Here is a 22,121-nt window from a genome sequence, read left to right on the forward strand (position 1 = left end):
CACCTGCAGAATCTCTTCGGTCTTTCATTTTCCTATCTCATATCTTCATTAACTTTCTTGCTGATTTCCCCGCACACTCGTCTATACTAGATGCGAATTATTGTCGTCATTTACTTGCGCACCGGCATATCTCTGGCATTAGAGAGTAATCAGGGACATTTGGGTGACACCACCTCTGACTGATCACAGTAAAGGTTGCACAGTCTGCGGAGACATTGCAGGATTTCAGTCTCGCTTGAGCTCTGAGACTGCATCATTGACTGTTGTGCAGATTTGCGCCGCATTTCCGTATGTATTTCTTTACACAGTAAAGATGTCTCTAATGCTCTGTTGCTGGTGTTCATAGGGCTCAGAAACGTGAGGGGAAAAAACTGAGAGAAAAGTTTCTACAGTGTGTCCAAGAGAAATTTCTTGATTACACGTCTCCAGCCCGAACGTTGAGCAGTTAGAGGCAGACTATCTTGTCGGGCTAAACCGGTCGAGACCGAAATAGAGCAGGAAATAACTGTTAGTTGCCGGTTCTTAACACGTGCCACCGAGGTGATTTTCCGAAAATTTAGAAGGGAACTAAAACATGATTAGACATAACAGAGAGGGCCAGTGTTCAAACTACGATTGATCTAATTGACATTCCAAGTGCCACATTGTAAACGTGACCTCGTGATTGAAAACTATGGGGAAAAGGGAGCTCTACCTCCATGGGTAGATAATTGAAGCAATAACAGGAGAAAACATGACAGCCAACAGTCATATATAGGATTAAACATAAGTACTTATTGAAGTTCTGGATGGAATCGTTTCATCCCACTGTTTTTTGACATATTGTGATTGAGTTTATGTGTATCGACACACGGTAAGCCATATGAATACAACAGACTTAGGCATTTGTCTCCTCTAGCAGCTGTGCCACATAAGATCATGATTGTTCTGATCGGCACACCGCCATGGCATTCTCCTTTACCACTCGTAGCCTTTCATATCTTGCTATTCAGGTATGTTTCTACCTATTGCCACAGACATATTGATAGATCTTTTCGCCTTTCGTATTTCTGGAAGACACTTTCAAAGCATCACGATGATCTCCGCGAAACGAAATTTCATCCACAGTGAAATAGATAACCCCTTATTTTAAAACAATGATCCATAAGCGTCTGACAACAAGAGCTATTCTTTTTGCAACCACATTGTCAAGATAACTCACCATGTTATGCGGTTAAATTAAATCCATTAATTCACGACCAAATGCTAGCTGCTTCAAGCCTAGCCTGTACAACATATCTTCCTCAGACGCATCAGTCTTCCATGTCCTGTTTGCTAAATATCCTCTGAACTTTTTTCCATTCCCTTCACACCCATATTCAAATGTAGATATCTGCGCCGTAAACAGTTGACCAATATTACATGCAGCGTAACAACCACATTTGCAGATGACACCTCATGTGGATCAATGAGGACAATGGAAATAGCCTTCCAGAGATATGGGCAGGCTACTAGAATGAGTCCATAGGTGCCATATGGAAATAACTGATATAAACGGATGAAGTTTTGTTGGAAGGTTCAGAAGAAACGGTATTTATTTTTTTGGGGAATGAGGTATGCCAGAAGGTGCAGCAAAAGAGAGACAACTGGGTGTGTACGCACATAGATCATTCACGTCCCCAAGAAAACTGTCATTTTCAAGCAAATTTAAAGGCTGAAAGTGGCACAGTGGTTAATTACCCAGAACGTAATCCAGAGATCAGCACTAATAATCCAAAGTCCGAGTGAAATAGCTATCATGACACCAATGGATATTTGATGTCATTTACCAATCTGTCCAAAACATAATTTCTAAATAGAAACACGTGGTTCAACAATGTTCATCAGCGGGTAAATTCTGCCATCCTGTGGATGAAACAAGATCATGCACCTCATCGTTGAATCTTAAAATGTTCAAATACACCGATTGAGTGTCACCTTCTCAAGGGAAGACTGGGAAAGAACAAGGATATCAATGCTGCCAGTCAGGACCTGGTGCCAACAAGAATTGCATCCTACGTTTTATAATAGGACCACAACGTACAAAAGAATGTAACACGTCTATTGAGCTTCAGCTGGAATATAATGTGCATTCCCATGTGGTAAAAATCGGGACACTTATGCGATAACTAAAAATGACCAAAATAATATATAGGATGGGGCCTTTCAGTTATTTAATTAGACTGGAGTGAAACAATTATTCACCTTGAAAGAGGAGATGTTGAGAAGGAACTTGATGAATATAATTGAAATTAGCAAATATACGGGCACAATAGGTAGAAATAAGTTCGAATTGGTAGAAACGTGCAGGAAAATGAGAGATATAATGGGAGCAATGCCAAAATCTAGGTCATTGGAGAAACATACACTGTTTTGTTCAGCGGGTACTGGTGGTATGTAATGCGCTACAGGCTGTTAATGGAGGTAGTGTGAATTGCAATATTCAGCTGGGAGCTGGGTGCAAACTTGAATGAATAAAATGACGGCAGTTGGGGGAGTCCAGTGGAATGGGACTAGAGAGATTGGTCTTGTATATTCTGTTGATATGGACATAATTAATCACGTCTCCTTCCTATCGCAACCAGTTTGTGATAATGTAATGTGAACAGCGTTCAATGGAGGGGAGATGTTTAGAGGAGATCTGAACAGTTATTCTTTGTCACACAGAGGTTCATGAATACTTCTGTGGCGGCCCCCCTTGAAAATAGGTATCTCATTTTAGATTCCGTTGGAGATCATGACCTGACAGAGGAAGACCACGGCAACCGAGACCTTGGTACTGTGGACAATAGTATCAGTTATATATAGGCCCCCTAATAGCAGCAAGGAAGTGGATCATAAGTTGCAGTTTGAAATAGAAAAAGCCTGGTACTGTGGTCCAGCGGGGAAAGAGAAATGCAGTGGTTATCGGGGATTCTATAGTGAGGGGTACGGATAACAGATTCTGCGAAACCGACAATGAATCTCGGATGGTGTGTTGCCTCCCTGGTGCCAGGGTACGGGATGTCACGAACCGGGTCCAGAATATTCTGAGGGGAGAGGGTGATCAGCCAGAAGTCTTGGTACATGTACGTACCAATGACATAGGTAGAAAAAAAGAAGAGGTTCTGAAGGAGGAATACAAGGATTAAGGAGGAAGTTGAGAAGTAGGACCTCAAGGGTGGTAATTTCAGGATTACTACCTGTGCCACGTGCCAATGTAAAAAGAATGGAAAGCCCTGGCAGATGAATGTGTGGCTGATTGACTGGTGCAGGGGGCAGGGCTTCAGATTTCTGGATCATTGGGACCTTTATTGGGGGAGGCATGATCTATTCACTAAGGATGGGTTACACTTAAACTCCAAAGGGTCCAATATCCTGGCGGGAATGTTTAATTTTGCTGTTGGGGAGGGTTTAAACTAATCTACCAGGGGGATGGAAACCAGGATGTTAGGATACAAGATGTTAGGGTAAGGGAGGAGATTTATAGAAACAAGTCCAAGACAGTGTGCAGTGAGGATGACAAGAACGATAGGCAGGTGAGAAGTCAGGATAATTTGCTGAACAATAGAAGTACAACAAATCAGGATGTTAGGATACAGGATGTTAGGATGGAGGATGGGGTGTATAGAAACATGTCTAAGATAGTGCGTAGTGAGGATGGTAAGATGGACAGGCAGGTGAAAAGTCAGGATAATTTGCTGAAGAATAGAAGTACAACAAATTCAGTAGCAGATACTGGACTAAATGTACTGTATTTAAATGCACGTAGCATTAGGAATAAAGTAGATGACCTGGTGGCACAACTACAGGTTAATAAATACGACATTGTGGCAATCACCGAGTCATGGCTTTATGACGGATGTGATTGGGAACAGAATATCCAGGGTTACACAGTGTATAGGACGAATAGGCGGGTAGGAAGAGCGGAGGTCTGGCCATGATAGTTAGTAATGATATAAAATCAATAGAAAGGAAGGACATTGGGTCAGAAGAGGCGGAATCCTTATGGGTGGAGCTAAGAAATAGCAAGGGTAAAATGACAATAGTATCAGTTATATATAGGCCCCCTAATAGCAGTCAGGAAGTGGACCATAAGTTGCAGTTTGAAATAGAAAAAGCATGCCAGAGTGACAACATGAAGATAATTATGAGGGATTTTAACATGAAGGTTGACTGGGAAATCCAGCAAGGCATGAGATCTCAGGAGAGTGAGTTTGTGGAATGTCTACGGGACGTGTTTTGGAGCAACTTGTTGATGAGCCCACAGGGGGATCGGCTGTTTTGGATTGGGTGCTGTGTAACGAACCGGAGGTGATTATCGAACTAAAAGTAGAGGAACCATTGGGAACTAGTGAACACAATATCATTGAGTTCCGTTTCAAATTTGAGAAGAAGAAGCTGATAACTGGTGTATCGGTATTTCAGTGGAACAAAGGAAATTACAGTGGTATGAGAGAGGAGTTGGCCCAAATTGTTTGGAAGATTAAGCTAGCTGAAGGGACGGCGGAGCAGAAATGGAAGGAATTTCTACAAGTAATAAGGAAAATGCAGGATGGATATATTCCAAGAAAAAATGTTTTGAATGGAAAAAATACAAATGTGGATAACGAGAAAGGTGAAGGCTAAAATGAAAGCAAAAGGGAGGGCATACAAGGAAACAAAAATTAGTGGGAAAAAAGAAGACTGGGAAACTTTTAAAAACCTGCAGAAAGAAACTAAGAAGGTCGTTAGGAAAGAAAAGATGAATTATGAAAGGAAGTTGGCAGATAACATTCGAAAGGATACTAAGAGATTTTTTTAAGATATAAAGAATAAAAGAGAGACATGGGTTGATATAGGAACAATCGATAACGGTGCGGTAGAGATTATAATGGATGAAAAAGAGATGGCAGAGGAACTAAATGAGTATTTTGCATCGGTCTTCACTGTGGAGGACATCAGCAATATACCAGTTAGTCAGGGGTCTCATGGAATGGAACATTAGAGAGAAGGTGCTAGGAAAACTAAATGGGCTAAAGACTGATAAGTCTCCCGGACTGGATGGGGTGCATCCACGGGTTCTGAAGGAGGTGGCTTTAGAGATAGCGGAGGCATTGGTGATAATTTTCCAGGAATCGATAGACTCCGGCATGTTTCTGGAGGACTGGACGGTCACGAATGTAGTTCCGCCGTATAAGAAAAGTGGGAGGCAGCATAAAGGAAATTACAGACCTAGTAGTCTGACGTTGGTGGTGGGAAAGTTTTTGGAATCGATCCTCAAGGATGATGTTATGGAATACCTAAAGCTGCAAGGCAAGATAGGTCCTAGCCAACATGGTTTTGTGAAGGGAAGATCCTGCCTCACCAACCTATTGCAGATTTTTGAGGAAATCACAGGTAGGGTGGATAAGGGAGAGGCGGTAGTTGTTGTGTATTTAGACTTTCAAAAGGCCTTCGACAAGGTGCCGCATAAGAGACTGATTAATAAGATGAGAGGTCATGGAAATACAGATGGGATAACAGAATGGGTGGAGCATTGGCTGGTTGGCAGGAAGCAAAGGGTGGGAATAAAAGGATCTTGTTCTGGTTGGCTACCGGTTACTAGTGGTGTTCGGCAGGGGTCGGTGTTGGGGCCGCTTCATTTAACCTTGTGTATTAACGATTTGTATGATGGAGTAAATGGTTTTGTGGTTAACTTTGCGGATGACACCAAGATAGGTGGAGGAGTAGAGAGTATTAAGGAGACAGGAAGGTTGCAGAGAGACCGAGATTATTTAGCAGAATGGGCAAAGAAATGGCAGATGAGATTCATTGTTGAGAAATGTACAGTTGTACACTTTGGAAACAGAAATAAACGGGCAGATTATTATCTAGAAGGAGAGAACACAAAGTACAAAAGTACAAAGAGACTTAGGGGTACTCGTGCAGGATACCTTGAAGGTTAACCACTAGGTCGGATCGGTGGTAAATAATACGAATGCTATGTTGCATTCATTTTGAGAGGTATAATGTATAAACGAAAGGAAGTGTTTATGAAGCTCTACAGGGCACTAGTGAGGCCTCATTTGGAATATTGTGCACGGTTTTGGGCCCCATATCTTTGGAAAGATGTGCTGATGTTGGAGAGGGTTAAGAGAAGAGTTACGAGGATGATTCTCGGAACGAAAGGGCCTACATATGATGAGCGTTTGTCGGCTCTTGGACTGGACTCGATGGAGTACAGAAGAATGAGAAGGGACCTCATAGAGACATTTAAAATGTTTAAAGGACTGGACAGAGTATATGTTGTCAAGCTGTTCCCTTGGTGGGTGAGTCCAGGACCAGAGGGCAAAATCTTAGAATTAGAGGGTACAGGTTTAAAACAGAGATGAGGAGAAATTTCTTTAGACAGAGGGTGGTGAATTCGTGAAATTCCTTGCCACATACAGCAGTGGAGGCCAGATCATTGGAGGCGTTTAAGGAAGAGATAGATAGATAGATAGATAGATAGATAGATAGATAGATAGATAGATAGATAGATAGATAGATAGATAGATAGATAGATAGATAGATAGATAGATAGATAGATAGATAGATAGATAGATAGATAGATAGATAGATAGATAGATAGATAGATAGATAGATAGATAGATAGATAGATAGATAGATAGATAGATAGATAGATAGATAGATAGATAGATAGATAGATAGATAGATAGATAGATAGATAGATAGATAGATAGATATCTAACTAGACAGGCTATCAAGGGATATGGGTATAAGGCTGGATATTGGGGTTAGAATAGTTCCCCCCAACTAATTTCTCATTTCCTTTTCTTTTTTCCCTTTTGTTTGGAGCAGACTCGGTAAGCCGAATGGCTTACTTCTGTTCCCTTGTCTTGTGATCGTGTGAATATATTGAACGAGCTGGCAGGGGACAAAACGGAATCACATACAATTACAATGTAAAAGATACACTTGACCGGGTACTTGGATGGGAAAGGAGCAGAAGGATGGTGGCCTAATATGAACAAACGTGATTACCGTGGTCGGCGTGACGAAGTGGGTCGTGAAGTATAGATTCTCTGTTGTTCTTTGCTAAGTTTGTGTGATTCAACCATGGAATTCGAGACTTCTGCTGAACAATGAAATGACGGCACTTGTATTTAATGACATGTAAAACTGATTGGTTAAAATTCCAACAGGCTTTTACAGTTATCCAAATATTTCATAGAGTTAAAGGAGGCAAGTTGTTTCAACAGTTTGTGCAATTAATAAGCAGGAGTCACAAATGGAAGATCACGGTTCGTAAAACTAGGATGGTGAACGTTCAATCAGAGTGCTGCATGGTTATGTATCGCACAGTGGCGTAGAAAATGAGTTGGTGAGAAGAAAACAAACATAGGAGACAGGAGCTGGAACAGGAGATTCGGTCCAGAGATTGTCAAATTAAAGCATGATTATTCATCGATATCATCAGCATTATGCCCTGTCCCTTATCCTTTGATTTTTCAGATATCCAATAGTCTGTCAAAATGGGCCTTGAGTCGAAGGAACCTCTGTCGCTCCGAGATACAGAATTCTAAATATTCACTACTCCTTTAAAAAGGAAGGTTCTCCCCAATTCAGTCTTAATTGTCCTTTCTGTCATTCTGAGGCAGTGACCCTTAATTTCAGACTCATTCACCGAACATTATTTTGGAAATCACTCTGTCAAGCTCTCAAATAATGTTGATTGTTTCAATGGGATCACAGTCTGAATTGGAAAGCAATCTACTCTTTCTCTTCTCAAATGACGGACTCGCCATTCATGTCAACAATGTGAAGTCTTGCCGAAATTTGACTCTGTCAAATTCACTCTTCTTTAAAATACACGATTCTTCTAAATTGGTCGCACAAATCACTATATAATGATAGAATTACAGGAAGACATCGCTATTTTTGTGTTCGAATAACTCAAGCATAAGTAGGAACGTACAGTATCCTTTTTTAATTCCATTTTGCGCCTACATTTGTGTTTCGTGATGTTTATACACACAATCCCTCAGATACCTTGAATCATTAAACAATCCAAACTTACTCACCATTCCAAAATATGCACAATTTCTGTTTTTTTTCTTTTGGCTTAAGTGAATAGACTTACATTTTTCCACATCACAGTCTATCTGACATGTTGTTTATTGTCCAATTTAAAGCCTAAGATATCGTTATTACATCATTGTATTCAAGGCTGAGATGTGAATGTTTTGATGCCTCTTTACATCACACATTATTTGGAATTCCATCGTTAAAAGCAGATGGGCGAATATTGAATTCGCTCCCTTCAACCACTTTATCGGATTAGAATGAGAATAATTAGCGCGAACGCAAGATCTCCATGGAATCGCATGAGTTATTTCCTGCAATTCCAAGAAAGGCCCTACATTCCGTGTTTATTTTTTTATTTTTATTTGCTAACCACCTCTCAATCCACGAAAGTATATAACACACTGTTCCTCTAATCTCGATCAACAACATCCTACCAAGTAATATACAAACGACTTCCAATCCATGCACTCCTGAACGTCTGGTATCCTCACGTATATACCTCCTCGAACACTGCAAATTTATTATGCGTATGCGATTATCACATTCAAAATTGCAAGCTCAATCACATTGTTAATTTCTATGCGGAATCACATTGTTTATGACATTGTTCAACGTTTTCCCAACAACTTGATGTTACGTTAACTACTTGATGGTGTCTTGTTTTCCGTCTCCACCTTTGCTAAATGGAGCGATTATATTTTCTATTCTCTAATCTGCAGTCAACAAGACTCAATCAAAAGATTTTTGGAATGTGATAACCGAGAACATCAATTTTATTCACATCTGCCACTTTCTAAATCCGACATATCGTATGTTACTGGCAGTGAATTGATTTTGAGAGCAAAATTGTTGCATTTTTTGGAGTGACCTTTGCAGTCAAAGTGTAAAGAGTTGTTCCACTCAAATGTTCATGAAGCAATGTATTTTTCTGTGCTCCTCCTTTGAGGTCCTGAACAGGAATTTAAAGCCAGAAGTTATTGCATACGTCTGTTGCCCTTTCGATGCCGGTTACGAGCCGTATTAGTAAACCAGTAGAGACCATCTGATAAATGCACTCCCACAGTGCTGGGGACTGGAATTCCAAAAGTTAGAACCAGCGGCAAACAAGGACTAAGAACATACTTCAAAATAAGAATTCTGTGTGATTAGATACCGAAACTAAACAGTGGTGTTGCACTACATTTGTTTGCCTTTGTATTCTTAGTGGTATAGAATGAGGAGTATGATGAGAATAGTCTACCTGAGTAAATTCCATGCAATTGCTGACGGTACAAAAAACGTCTAAATTGGGGTCGTGGTGAAGATAAAAATTGATTGCGGTCGTTAACAGAGCTCAATCAATGGGCCCCTTTCTCCATCGTTTTGTCAACTTTCTTGTAATATTGATGGAGCCGGACTTAACCGAGAAATTGGAACGTTTTCCGTCAGGTTTTGCATTATAGATGTTGGACAGTCTTTGCTTTGTTAGGAGGTGAATCGCTGTCTGGAACATATTCATCGATTTTAGCAAAGGCATTTATGTGTCAGATCCTGTTGTGTTTCCAGTCAATTGAGATTCCAGGATATGTTTGGCAGTGGATTCCATGATTGTAACGTTGCTTCATGTCAATAATAATTTAGACTAACTCTTTCGTTCGAGAGGAACTTTTCTTAGTATTTTGTGATGTGACCAACCAATGACTGGATATTGACCAAGTCTTGCTGCAAGGAGATTCATACTACTTTGTTTGTTGAGGATTTGTAAATTCCTTCGGATATTATGTTGAAGATGTGACTCCAACCATTCAGTGATTTTCACTGATGTCCATTACCTAGTTTTACTGGGGCTCCATTATGCCTCATTGAGTCAACTGGCATCTTCATATCATGTACAATCACTTTCAACGGGGTTGGAGTGGTTCTTATGATCAAACTGGGCACCGTGAACATGCAATTAGTGTGTATGTGTTCATTCGCATTGTTATTTATGACACATTTTATCAATGATACCTTCCATCGTAATGATATTCATTTCAAATGATTTTTTAGGCGGTAATTAGCTAGAATGTGTTTGTTTGCGTTTTGTGAACGGCAAACAACTACAAAGTTCCACGTTATCTGCTGAATAATCGTGTTGCAGCAATGTTGGAACAGCTCGACATTGTTAATGGACCGTCAGTGTTGCAGTTACAGTTCTGAGAGAGTACTTAATACTGTGAACTGGATGTTGATGTTTCCTTCGCACCACCTTCGTACTGACAGCCATTGCGTGATACCACATGAAATGAACTGAGTTAGATGAAGATTGGCATCTGTGATGTCAAGAACCTTGCGAGGAAGACGAGATGGATAATTTTTTCAGCACTTCGAGCTAAACGTTGTTGTGCATGTTGCTGTTCTGTCTTTTGCACAATATACTGCTCCAAGCTATCATTCCAGATGATGATTTTCTTTGACCCTCATCCTTATTCAGCATTTTCTGTATTTTATTTCCTACTATCTTTCCAGATTAGATAGGCATCGCTTCACGTCAACCAGGTCAAATATATACTGACCAAACAAGTACTCAAGAAACCGCCATAAAACATTGTTTTGTAAACTGTGTTGCTGGTGCATTGATGCCAGAGTGCGAACTATCTGTACCGTGCACATGAGCTAATCATGCTGTATACTCCAGTATCATCTCTTTCGCAAGAAAACCAAGAAGAAAAAGTAAACGCTACCAGCTTCAGATTTCACCTCACATCAAAAAATAATCTGATTTGGAAAGTTATTGTTCCCTCTACCAACATCAATATTTCAATGGTTTGCCCTTTTACTAATTACCGACGATACAAAACTAACCCATCCAACTCTTGTACATTAAGGTTATCAACATTTAAGGAATCAGTTTCCTGAGTAGCTTCGATGTACTTACACCTTTCCTTAATTAAGGAGATCTACACTCTACCTTGTGCTCTATATGTACCAATTTTAACTTAACTGAAGCTAATTCAACCACGTATGTAATCAGTTCTGCGGTTCAGAATGGAGACACTCCTTTTGCTTTTCTGGTTATTTGCAGCTTCTGCAGACAGCAGTTTGCAAATCATGCATTGGACACCCAGGTCCCTCTCCATCTTAGTCTGCAATCGTTAACCATCCAGATAAAGCCAAACGATAATTCAACCTTGACTTGCAATGGACACCACGTGTCAGATGTCTGCATATTCAACTTATGTAATTGTCTTTGCACCCCCTGTACGTCCTCTTCACCAAATAAATTCCTCCTGATTTTGAGTCATATGTTTGCAAATATAGATCTGGCGCCATCATCCAAACTATTTTCCGAAATTATGAAATATTGAGACCCCACCCCGATTCCTGTGATATTCCGTTGACTTTGTTAACCAGCATAAAGACCACAGTTAATAGCTACGTTCTGTTTTCTGCCAGCAAAACGACCTTCTCAATGTAACTGTCCCATCTAAGGATTTCGAACCTGAATCTTTCATTATGCTTTTCCTTACACATATGCCACTTGACCTACAGAATTATTCCAGCATTTTCTGTTTATTCCCTATATCTATCAGAAAAAATTGCTCTCCGTCCGATGTCACACTCCTTTATATTCGCAATAAAATTTCTTCACGGTTTGCCTTACAAGTTTCTGTAACTCATGAATTGCAGTAACCCCAGCTCTGTTACTGATAGCACAACAACCTCACAGGTTACCACTCTGTATATCTGCATATCTGCTTCAGTGTTTGATTTAGGTCCCGATGCCAGATGGTAATGCATCTGTTGCTTTCACCATGACACTGCATACTCTGATATTGATCATACACTATCTTGCCTGATCGTAATGAGGCCGTTTAGAAAATCCGGATAAACTGCATCCCCCACATTCCTATTGTCTACTGTCCACGCAAACTCCTCTGGAAAGTTAAAAAAAGTTGGTCATGCTAAAATGTCTCGATTGAAATCCATACTGAGTATCCACGATGATATACTTTGTCAATGTGTTCCACCCTGCTAACTTGATGGCATTCACTTTCCATACAACTATTGTTGTACGGACTGATTTATTCTCGTCTTTTCACCTTTCCTCCCCTCTCTTGCTACATCTGGTCTGATGAAAAATATCCAAATGTTATCAACTTCAAACATCATAATTTTCAATCGCTTTCTACTTAGTTAGAAATATTTGTGCTTCATTTTAACTTTGATTATTGTTACAGCAGATGGAAGTTGGATACCGAGACTGACCAACGGGGGAAGTCGCTGTGACAGAACAGTGGAGATATATCACAATCGTAGTTGGGAAAGGGTGCGGGACAATCTTTGGGATCTTAATGACGCTAGTGTAGTCTGCAGGGAACCGGGCTGCGGCGATGCAATATCTGCGTACAATTCTGCAATGTACGGAGAAAATGAAGGTCCCCTGTTGGTGAATGGCGTTCACTGCAATGGAAACGAGTCGCAGCTCCGGAACAGCGGTTTAACGATATTTACATCGTCTCCCAGTGACAGCAGTGGCGTTGCTGTCCTGTGTTCGGGTAAGCAATTAGATGGATATGATGGTATTATAATCTTAATCTCAAATCCATTGAGAGGTATTCCCAATTCAATCTCCGGATTTTTCAAGACAAATAAATCCGGTAAAGCGTTATACTCCGAATCAATCTCTATTTATAGCCCTCTACTTTTCTTTCTTTGTGTCTTCGGTCCTTCGTTTGTACCCTTTCAAACGCCTCTCAAAATCCTACCTTCTGCTTTTCAGCGTGCATCCACTTCACCCTTTCAAAACGAATTCCATCCATCACACACTTTTTATCCCTCATCTTCCAGAATCCTCTCTGTATCCTCCCTTCCATCTCCATCCATATCATTGTCTTCTCTTCCTCTTCAGCCAGGATCACCCGGAGGAAATCCACACAGACACACGGGGAGAAGGTACAAACTCCTTCCCGCCGCTGTCTGTAGGGAGTGTGTAAGTTTTCCCGGTGTGCCTGTGTGGGTTTCCTCCGGGCGCTCCAGTTTCCTCCCTCATTCCAAAGACGTACAGGTTATAAGTTGTGGGCATGCTATGTTGGCACCGGAATAGTGGCAGCAGTGGCGGGCTGCCGCAGCACATTCTCAGTAACGCATAAACATGCATTTCACTGTGTGTTTCGATGTACATGTGATTAATAAATAAATTATCTTATCTCATTTCGTTCCTCCAGTTCTATCTTTCTGTCCATAGACATTTTGCCTTCCATTTAACTCCAAATCAGATTCAAATAGAACATTAGGATTCCAGCAGTTGCTTTGGCTGGGGATTGTTCTATTTTTCCTTGTAGTACCCAGTGTCTTTGTGTAGCATAAATCGTTCTCATGCACTAATGTAATAACCACTATTTATTATAAAAATATAAGCAGATATTCTGATGTGGTTTTCCATGTGGGAAGACCAGATTTATTAGCGACGAACATGAGCGATAAAGATACAAACGATCGATATCCTGTAAACCGTACTTACATGGGCATCTCAACAAGAGATGATTGTAAAAATCGGGACATACTGTGTTTGAGAACGGGTTTAAAATACTGCAAAATTAACGTAGTACAGATGCGATGAACAGCAAAGGAAATTCACTTCAATATAACGTGCGCTGTGACTGGAAAAAGTCGTGGTGGTACTGAGCAGAGCTGTGCTGGACAGATAGTGGGTAGGTAGCTAGACAACAGAAGTGCAGTGAATGAATAGAATGTCGCGAAACCAGTATGATGAAGGTGTGGATGCGGTGTATATTTCAGGGGAGTTATGGGCTGAATTGCTGCCTGCTACCTTGTTTAAGCAATATAATCCTGCGCAACATGCAAACGGAGATAGATATACAGTGTCATGTTGAACCTTGTATTTAATCTGTAAATGAAGCACGTTTTAATTAGGCTGAGGAATTGCAGGTGTTTTTTTTTTGTCTTGTTTATTCTTTGGGTGTCGATTTCGCAACCTAAGCCAGCATCGAATTCTACATTCTTATTTGTCCCTGAGAAAGTGTTGGTGAACTGCCTTTTTGAACTACTGCATTTCCTGAGATATCGCTATACCTGAAATGGTTGTACGGATGGAATTCCAGAATTTTGAGTCCTTGGATATTATTCCAAGTCAGGATGATGTGTAGCTTGGAGGGCAATATAAAAGTGGTGGGGTCCCAGTGATTTTTAAATGACCAGTAGGATGAAAGCATGTTGAAAGGTTAATTCACTTTTGTTTGCTGTTGAACAGAACATCTGAAATTACGGTTAGCCGAGGGTGGAAGTCCGTGTGCGGGACGAGTGGAGGTCTATTACGCTGGAACTTGGGGCGCAGTTTGCGATGATTCCTGGGATATGGCTGACGCTAATGTGGTTTGCAGACAATTGGGTTGCGGGAATGTTTTGAAGTGGAGTCTTACTGGTGAGTGTGGACAAAGCTCGGGCCCAATCTGGTTGGATGAAATGAACTGTTCGGGGAATGAATCTTTGCTCTGGGAATGTCCCTCAGCACCTTGGGGTGAGCACGACTGCATTCACAAAGAGGACGTGATGGTTATGTGTTCAGGTTAAGGTTCCATCAATCTGTTTATTGCTTCAAATGTTGTGAACGAAATATGATTCAGGAAATCTAAGTAAAAATCATATCGGAGAAAGCATTTATTCTGCCTATGCCTCCCTCCCTATTTCTGCAAATGGCTTTTCCATTAATTTCTCCCACGTATGATTCTCTTTCACCATGACTGCAATCGATGTTATGTGCCTGGATTTTATACCTCTCCACAATCTGTTGGCAAAATCCAAATTCAATCATCTCAATTTAAAACATACTTATCAAATATGGATTATATTTATTTTAAATAATTTTATGTCTTTCACTTTGAATCTCTCTCTCTCTCTCTCTCTCTCTCTCTCTCTCTCTCTCTCTCTCTCTCCATCTATATATCTGGTTTCTCATTGATATAGTTTTGAGTTGCAGTTAAAACACGCTTTTCTGTGATCTATCCGTGCATGCGAGGGAGAATCTCTGATTGTGGAACCTGGATTGCCACTTTTCACTTGTTTTCTTTTCAACAGGCATTCGAAGCAAAGAAGTCAATTGGTGTTTCACAGGCTGTGTTTTATCTATAAATGATTTATGTCAGTTCACAGAAGATCACATTACTCCACTTCATTAGCCCTCCATTTCATTTTAAACACTCGACTCGCATGGGAGATCAAGTGCCTTTGTCCTTTCAAACAAATCCCAATAATTGAACGTCTGTGGAGACCCCCTTCAACTTCATCTCCAAATAGCTGAGGTCGCAAAACAATAACTATCCCCGTTGCAAATTATCGAATCCAAATCTCCTTTGACGCTCCTGCGCGGCTCAAATGGCTAATGACCTCCATGATTCAAGTCTTCTCAAGCTATTACTTCAAAGAAACAGCCGAGTAATATTTACAAGGTTACTTCACTGATTTTAATCTTCTCGGAACACATATTTGTGTTAGTACTTGTAGAGATGTCATATTAGTATATTTACAAAATTTTCCTGCATGCAATTAGCAAAGCACAACTCGCAACTGCAAACATAAACGATGGGTGTGTAACTCTAAAGGAATAAGAAAGCTGGAAGCAACCCATGGTTCAGACAACATCTCCAGAAAATAATCAAGGTTAATGTTTCAAGTGGAAGAAACATCATCAGAACCACCAAGACTTTGACCTAAGGAGTTGATTCAGTTTCTCTTCCAATCGACACTGCACGATTCGTTGCACGATTCCTGAATTTCTTGTTTTTATTTCAAATATTTAGTGAATCTAAACAATTATGCCATCTGACATAGACCTGCTCAATGCTGTGTAAGAAGAAAAATACAGCTGATTATTACTGATATTTTTTTTCCAAATTGTACTTGTTGGTAAACCTCAGCCAGGCACTATTCCAAATACCAACATGCACAATTGGAATAATCTTCTCTTTGTTCGGCTCATTATATGTTTTAATTGTTTTGACGAGGTCTTCATGCCCGCTGTTCGATGTTATGTTTTTGTGAGAAGATCCGTCGACCAGTTGTTTTCATTTCCCTTTTAAATTCTCTTCATACATTACTACCTGACAAATATCAGCCACCTGGCACAAGCTCCGAACACGTGAGGTAGAATTGTTCATATTCGTTCACGTCATCATCCATACAAAATTGTAATGTTGCAGCGCAATGATTTCTAGCTTATTACCAGGGTATCTGCACTCACCAGAATATTCAAACATCATATCTGACTCTTGCAATCTGTTTTTTTATGTGTACCCTCTTCGTTATTATCTATATTAATCTGCTCTCAGATGTTATTTCTGCGACATTTCTTGTGATTCTGATCGTCTCGACCAAAATAATGATTCACAGCTCAAACCTTAAACATGTACATTGAACAACAACATTGTTTGCCTTTGTTTTCTCCGTACCTTCTTCAAGAGATGAGATTTACACCGTCAAAATTTAGCTATATTTCCTGAAAGAAAGAATTTTGATTTTGTGTGAATTTCAGATTTTTTACTGGGGCAATTTTGGAAAACATCCAGTGATCAGTGAAGACAACGCTTACAAAATGGGATGTATAATGTGAAAATGCATCAAAATATCATACAGCAACTAATCTATTCCCCATTTCACTGACAGAGCACAAAGAGATACGGCTGGTGAATGGAAAACATCGCTGTGAGGGCAGAGTGGAAGTGTTCTATAATGGGTCCTGGGGTACAGTGTACGCTGAAACGCTGGAGCCAACTGATGCAGAAGTGACCTGTAAGCAGATGCACTGTGGTCCACTCCAAAGAATTTCATATAATACTCAGGAATTCGGAGCAGGTTCGGGACTTATTTGGCTTGATGAAGTGGCATGTACTTCACACGAGGTAACTCTTTGGGAGTGTCAGTCAAACCCGTGGGGTGAACACAATTGTCAGCACCGGGAGGATGCAGCTGTGAGTTGTTCAGGTAAAACCAGGACCAACTCGATTGCGTCATTTCAATTAGTGATATCTAATTAATTTAAGTAAGTTCCTTTCTCAGCAGAGGTCAAAGTGCCAGAGGAATCCCTCAGCTTGAAAGACTGCTTTCTAGAATACATTACTATACCTTGGCATTCGTCAGGTAGGTTAGTTATTCTTTTTAGTAACCCATCTATCTGACCTGTACTTCTTTTTGTTCACTGGAAAATAAGTACACGATTCTCTACCATAGAACCTGCGAAACAGATTCGCCTTCTTGGAGGTAACGCCACATGCTCAGGGAGGGTGGACGTATTTTTCAATAATATATGGAACACCGTGTGTGATGATTCCTGGGATATGGCCGATGTTCATGTTGTATGCAAGCAGTTGGGCTGCGGCACTGCACTATCCGCTCCGGGAGGCGCTATCTTTGGCCAGGGTGACGGTGAGATCTGGCTGGATGAGTTGATGTGCACAGGAAGTGAATCTTTTCTTTCTGACTGTACTTCCGCGCCGCCAGGTCAGCATGACTGTGATCACAAGGAAGATGCCAATGCGATTTGTTCCGGTGAGTGTCTCGGAAATTCCCTTCAACAGCCGTTGATCGTTCAAAAAACGTATTAGTGTGAAATTTGTGTTACGTTGCTGAAATGTTTGTTTACTTCCTTCCATAGGTCCATATTTGTCTCTTATTGGCAATTCTTCATTACGTTATCTAAGTCATCATTAATAGAAAATACGTAATGATATTACATTTGTCGGCATAGTTGATTTTGGCTTGAGTATCGCTGTTCGATTTGCACTTTTCCGATAACAATGTGAACAGTACCTCTACGGATGAAAAGCAACAGCAACAGAATATGCTGGAACAATCACGCACTCCCCCCCCCCCCCCCGTTTCGCAAGATTGCGTTAAATCAGGCGACCGCTGTGAAATATTTCTGCTCCATTTTAGATTCTCCTCTTCATCTGCCTGCTGAAAGTTAGACCACAAGACTTGAAAAACACTCATTGGTGTGGTGACAAGTGTTTGTGCACAGAGTCCTGCGGTGAACAGTTGCTAATAACTGCGCTTTACATTGTATCAGAGAACGAGTGGATGTGCTACCGACTTGTATTTAGCGTGGGCAATGTAGTTAGTATGACTCATAAATATGCTTTGACCGGAATATATGAGCTTTAACGGCATTCCATGTAATGGGTCGAGCGGATATTTTGACTGACAATATAACAGTTTCAAACGTTCTGAATCATTGTGTACTCCGCCCTTTTCATAGAATACTGAGAACTCGTTAATTCAAGTCAATTTTTCTATTCAAACAAATCTAAACGCTACGTCTCAAAGAGAGACAGTCTTGTAACCATGGCCCCGCCTTCTCTCGTACAATGGACACAACAGATATTGTGGAATGTTCACTTACAGGCCTCGGTGGACAATTCGTTTAAGGTCTGATTAACAAAGCTGGATGCGATGTTTCTTCTTTAAGTTTGTGCTTTACCGTTGTTATCATGGACAGGAACGAAAGGCCGTCTCTGTTCCTGAGGTTGTCTGCATTGTACTCGGATTCCTTTGCATATGCGGATTGGTACCATTGATAGTGGTAATGTGGAGAAAAGCAGCAAGAAGAGGTGAGTGTCAGTTTGTGCGGATTAATTAACGCTACTTCGTAAACGTCGTGTCTCATGCAGTCGAGTCTCCGCGCTCTTTTTCTTCCAAGAACGAATGGGATTGGATCGGACGTTACATGAAACAGCGGCTGATGGTTTATTCCATTCACTTTAGAAAACTTCATATTTTGCTTTTAACCTAATGATGCCGTAATAAGTTAAATAACGTCGCCAAAATTCCTTTCTTCCGCATTGTCTGGCGATTCTTTGTAAACAAGCATTCAATCTACATTCATGTTTCCATGTTAATTGGACTTCTCTGAGAACTGCTCTGGACTGAATTTCAAATGTGCACGCGCTCACCACAAAATCCATCAACATTCAGCCCACCTATATCTTGCACCTCATTACATGATTCCAATCCAATCCAGACCGTGTTCTGTTAGACAATCGTTATGTAATTCAAAATGACAGCAATCTTCCCTTTCTCAAACAGGCATTGTCACTGGCCGATGGGTTTCCCGTGCTGACTTGCAACAAGCCGTTTATGAAGAGATTAAAGATATTCCTCAAGGAGAACATCTTATTCAGCCATAATGTTCAGGTTCGTTTCCCTCCACTGGCTTATTTCCTTATTATCGGCTTTAATCGACAGTGTACTGACCAGACGCGACTAACAATCCGCCAGCGATTTTCAGCTGACGGACTGCCCCTATACTGATAAAATCAGAGGATGCAGTTTGTATTCAGAAGCGTAATACTTTTGGAATAAGCTGCTCTGAAAATCGACAGATTTTTCCTTGTTTTACACAACAAGGAAATGACATTTTTGTGGCTATGCACACCCTCCTATTTGTCAGTGACCCCGTAAATGAGAGACAGGTTTGCTGAGATGGCCATCCTATGTCTGGGCTGTCTAAACAGTTATTGAGTTTTCAAATCAATTGTTGTCCTTCATAAATTGATTCATTACATGTGAGAGTTTCCACAACTGTGAGAGTGAATAATTTCAAATACATTGTAACTCGAACGAAATGCGCTGTGTTTTTGCTCCGAATTCCAAATTATCCAATGCACGAGAAATTAATTTCTTTGTTTTTAGCAATATTCAGTTCCATTGAACCGGGAAAAAATGCAAAAGATCCGATAAGCTTGATTATGTCAACACTGGAAAAGAAAATCCGCGAGGAACGTCCTCCAGTTTTATTTTGTGGATAGATTATTCACTGTGCAATTTTTTCTCACTGGAAATCATACTCCCAATTATTATATTCAAACAATTTTTTAAAAAACACGCCGTGCTTGAATGAAAATGACATGTAGCTAAAGGGTTGTCTGATGCTAAATACTGAAACATCCAGATTGTGTTCAACAGTATTGTTGAATAAGATATTCTTTGTGCCGTGCTTCTTTTCAATGGTATGGGTGTTTGAGATATGAATAAGTTAAGAGTAGGATGGACGAGTTAAAGATGTGTGCGAATTTATAGCTGTGTGCGAATTAAACCAACTCTGCAGAGGGCAGGCATGTTACGTCTGAAATAACTTGTTTCTACTTTCGAGTGGTATTACACACCGAATCCTAAGGCTCCTCATATACTTTCAGCACACCGATTTATTCCCTTCAAGTCCAAATTCATGACAATTATTACGAAGTCGAAGCAGGAGACACTGGCACGCTTGGTGGTAATTTGCTGTTGCACATTGAAAAATTCAACGGGCATCTTTGCAAGCAAATTGAATTGAAACAAAGGCATTTCCTCATTGTCACTTAGGCGTTGATAAACGGAGTCTATTCACTTGATGGATATTCTAACTAAACGTGTGTAATATGCACTAATGTTCCGCCCTTGTTAACACATCATTAGTCTTTCATCTGACTATACACACAGTGTGAATCTCCGACCCGAAATGAACCAGACATTCCCATTCTGCACATTCAATGCAATTACGGCTACTTTTAATATTATTTGTCCACTGATTTGCAAAAATAAGCATAGAAAAGCCAAATGAGGATATTACCTTACCTCTATCATTTCACTCAGATGTACTTTTTCGTGATTTTTTTGATTGCTTATACCCAAGTGGTGGAGAAGTGCACAAGTCCTTAATGTTTCTCTTGGTAATAATAGGTTGCTGAACAGTTCGTCTTCCTGACGTATGAGTCCCAAGGCAAACAATTTACGAATGGAATTGAAACATCTTTATGATGATTATGATTATATTAGCTAATCCAGTAAATATTTGTCGAATTTACATCTTGCGCAAAGAAGCAATACCAGGACCATTCAGCTGGAGGAGCTCGTGCTCCAGGTTTTGGAGCTTGAGAAAGTCTGACGTCACAATAAATCGAGCTGTTCGTTACACTTCCTAAGGTTCATCCTGAAGGTTAAGTGAGTGGAATCAAACATAAACAGGCGACTATCAGACAGAATGTTTTTTTAAAAAAACGACCAAGGGGTCATTTCAGAGGGAATTTGAGAGCATCTCGCTCTCTCAGCCGATGCCGGCACTGAAGTAGGGTAGTGCTGCAAGTTCAATCGAGTTTGCAGAGGGAGCTCAGACCAAAGCATCGTGGCGCAGCTCTGCATTTTGGGAGGTGGGAACGGTCAAGGGAGCATACGTCATAGGCGATACTACATTTGTGGGGATCAGAAAGTCATTTCTGTAATTGAAGGTGTTATCCCGGGAGTACTTTCCATCCATCTGCTGCAATCGAGATTGTTTACAAAAACAGCCTGTCATTTTGAGTGCAATCTGAACATAGAATATGAACAGAAAAGGAAAGTTTAAAACTGAAATAGAAAATCACCAACCGAATTACGAACCTGGGATATAAAGATTGGAATAAAAATGCAAATAAAATTTTACAAAAAAAGTCAGCTGTGCTCAATGGTTAATACGTAACTTCAAGGATTACAGCAACTTGCAGATGAGCTGAGAATATGTAGCAAATTGTCAGAGTACGAACAAAAATCTGCCCGTTACGTAACTTTAGCAATCTGGCTTCCAGGCGTGGACGGGGCTGAATTAATCGCAGTGAATTTATCAGCAGTTTTTTTTTAAGTATGATGACGATAACTAATATGTTCAAGTAAAATCATCAAAGGGCGTGTTTTAGTCTGAACTGAAGAATAAAGTAAGGTCAATGTCCCTATAGAGTTTGCAGAAACACGAAGCTTTCTGAACGATATTGTCAAGAAAACTTCAGACCAATTTGTCAAAAGTGCAAAAGAAATGTAATGCAATAGCAGCAGGAATGGAGATTAGCATATTGACTTGGATACACTTAATGTACCAGATTGAAAGAGAACATAATTTCTAAATTCCAATCAGCAGTCATAGTTAGATATCGGGTATAAATAAGGAAGGAGTGTCCAATGTTTGATTTGATTTTAATGAATGAAGCTGTGCGGCAGGAGGGAGGGCAAACGAGAGAGCACTCTTGGACGTCGTCATCAATACTATTAAACTTAGCACAGAAAAGGACAACTATAATTTGAGGTTTTTTTTC

General features: G+C 40.3%; 1 protein-coding gene across 1 annotated transcript in view; it reads left to right on the forward strand.

Moving 5' to 3' along the window:
* The window catches only part of LOC127573786 (deleted in malignant brain tumors 1 protein-like), a 125,440-nt gene extending 106,235 nt beyond the window's left edge, over positions 1 to 19,205 (forward strand). The window contains exons 17-21 of the mRNA XM_052022291.1: positions 12,246 to 12,563; positions 14,279 to 14,593; positions 16,687 to 17,004; positions 17,251 to 17,568; positions 19,105 to 19,205. Of these exons, the coding sequence (XP_051878251.1) occupies positions 12,246 to 12,563; positions 14,279 to 14,593; positions 16,687 to 17,004; positions 17,251 to 17,568; positions 19,105 to 19,205 (1,370 nt within the window). The remainder of the gene's footprint in view (positions 1 to 12,245; positions 12,564 to 14,278; positions 14,594 to 16,686; positions 17,005 to 17,250; positions 17,569 to 19,104) is intronic.
* Positions 19,206 to 22,121: the final 2,916 nt, after the last annotated feature.

This window comes from Pristis pectinata, chromosome 8, assembly GCF_009764475.1.
Source record: "Pristis pectinata isolate sPriPec2 chromosome 8, sPriPec2.1.pri, whole genome shotgun sequence".
In the NCBI taxonomy this organism is placed as follows: Eukaryota; Metazoa; Chordata; class Chondrichthyes; order Rhinopristiformes; family Pristidae; genus Pristis; species Pristis pectinata.